Below are 2,032 nucleotides of genomic sequence, written 5' to 3' on the forward strand. Positions count from 1 at the left end.
TTCAACACAGGAGGAAAAAAAACAAAAACAAAAAAATATAATAAAGGATCATACTTATACTCCCGCAAGAGCTTGGATTTTATTATCACATATGCATCTATTTATATGCTTATATATTTCTGCATAAATTTATGCAAGAAAAGTATGTATCATTTAAATTACTTATTCAAATATAAGAAAAATAAACCAAGCGAATCGTTCAATTTTTTTCAAAAGCAATAATAAAAATATTAAAAGAATATATAAATATATATATATATATTTATATATATATATTTATATATATATATATATATATATATATATATATATATATATATATATATCAAGGAATTCCAGATAAATTACGCAATTTGAAGAGCCATATCCATCAGCGTGGGCTTTACGCATGTCTAATTGATTTATACGCAGGAAAAATGCCATTCTAAAACAACAACGGTCCGGAATTCATTGCTTGTAGACACGTATGAATTAGGCTCAACAGAATGGAAGCACTATAGGCCGCTAAGGGATTTTACACAGGGCACGGGGAACGTCAGATCCGGACAGAAGAGAAAAGAGAATAAAATAAAAGGAACGATACAAATGTACTACATTCCGCCAAATAATTATTAAAAAAAGTCTAATTTTCTTTTTATCGGATAACCTGGAAAAAATCTTTTTAGACTTAAATCAAGAAGGAATTACATCAATATATTAGAAAAGAAAATCGAAATATCAAGAATCTCACCCATATATAAAAATGTATATAGATACAATACGTATATATACATGAAGTATATATACGTATATATCTGTTGTTTTGAACTTTGTTTTATTTAATTCATTTCTGTTTTTTCTTGATTTCCGTGGAGGAAATATATTAAGAAAAAAAAGTATATCTTAATATACTAATAGTCATGCCTGCCTTACGATTGGAACACTTTCTGCAAGTGGTATTGATTACATTTCACTTTATGGGTTCTACAAATGGATCTGGAGGTAAGTTTAACTCTTTAAACATCAAACACAATTACAATTACACAGATTAGAAGTCTATTAAGTGCACTGATGGTACGTCTATATTTATGGTAAATATCTTACATGTATATATTTTATGGTAAATTTCTTATATACATATATACATATATATATATACATATATATATGTATGCACATATACATGTGTGTATATACTTACGTATATATATATGTATGTATATATATAAGTATATATATATATATTTGTATATATATATATATATATATATATATATATATATATATATATATATATACAATAGTGCGAGTGTGTGTGTGGGAGTTGTATGTTTGTGCATCATGAAAATATGAGTAGAATATCAGCGCATATATGAGAGAGAAATACATAAGAGTGTATTGTAATTTCACGGCATTACATTTTAGAATAGCATACATTACTGGCCAAACTAAACTTATAATGAAACAACCGTCTTTGTGAAATTCAGTTAAGTGCAGTAAAAATTAATTTCATACATTTAAGATGGATCATCATTCAAAAGAGTGGCAGACCCTTTGTTATAAATCAGCTGTTCTACTAAGCTTACGCACCAATTTCATGAGGTTTTGCATTTATGTTTGTAATACACACATGCACTCACACGCACACACACACACACGCACACACAAACACACACACATATACTTATATATATATATATATTTATATTCATGTGGATGTACATATATACAAGTGTGGGTATGTATGTGTTTGAATATATGTGTGTGTAAGAGTATATATTTTAAATTTATTGCCTATATGGAAACACTTGACATTAATCAATACCTATATCGTTTAAGATAAAATCGTACTCGAACCCAAAGTTTACATTAAATTTTTGACAAACATGTAAATAAATGTACGGTTAATATGAACTTTTAGTATACATTATATATATATATATATATATATATATATATATATATATATATATATATATATATATGTGTGTGTGTGTGTGTATTTATATATATATATATATATGTATATATATATATATAATTCATAAAAAGA

The 2,032-nt window shown here is 25.8% G+C and overlaps 1 protein-coding gene across 4 annotated transcripts in view; it reads left to right on the forward strand.

Annotated features, from left to right (window-relative positions):
• Positions 1–573: 573 nt before the first annotated feature.
• The window catches only part of LOC145268446 (opioid-binding protein/cell adhesion molecule homolog), a 1,056,730-nt gene continuing 1,055,271 nt past the window's right edge, over positions 574–2,032 (forward strand). For 3 of the 4 annotated variants that reach the window (XM_080124014.1, XM_080124024.1, XM_080124025.1), the window contains exon 1: positions 754–981. In XM_080124014.1, the coding sequence (XP_079980140.1) occupies positions 900–981 (82 nt within the window). In that variant the 5' untranslated portion in view covers positions 754–899. Of the gene's footprint in view, positions 982–2,032 lie in introns of all 4 variants that reach the window. The other variant, XM_080124023.1, reaches the window with a different exon arrangement.

The sequence above is a fragment of the Euprymna scolopes genome, chromosome 4 (assembly GCF_053919585.1).
Source record: "Euprymna scolopes isolate OS-2025 chromosome 4, ASM5391958v1, whole genome shotgun sequence".
Classification (NCBI taxonomy): domain Eukaryota; kingdom Metazoa; phylum Mollusca; class Cephalopoda; order Sepiida; family Sepiolidae; genus Euprymna; species Euprymna scolopes.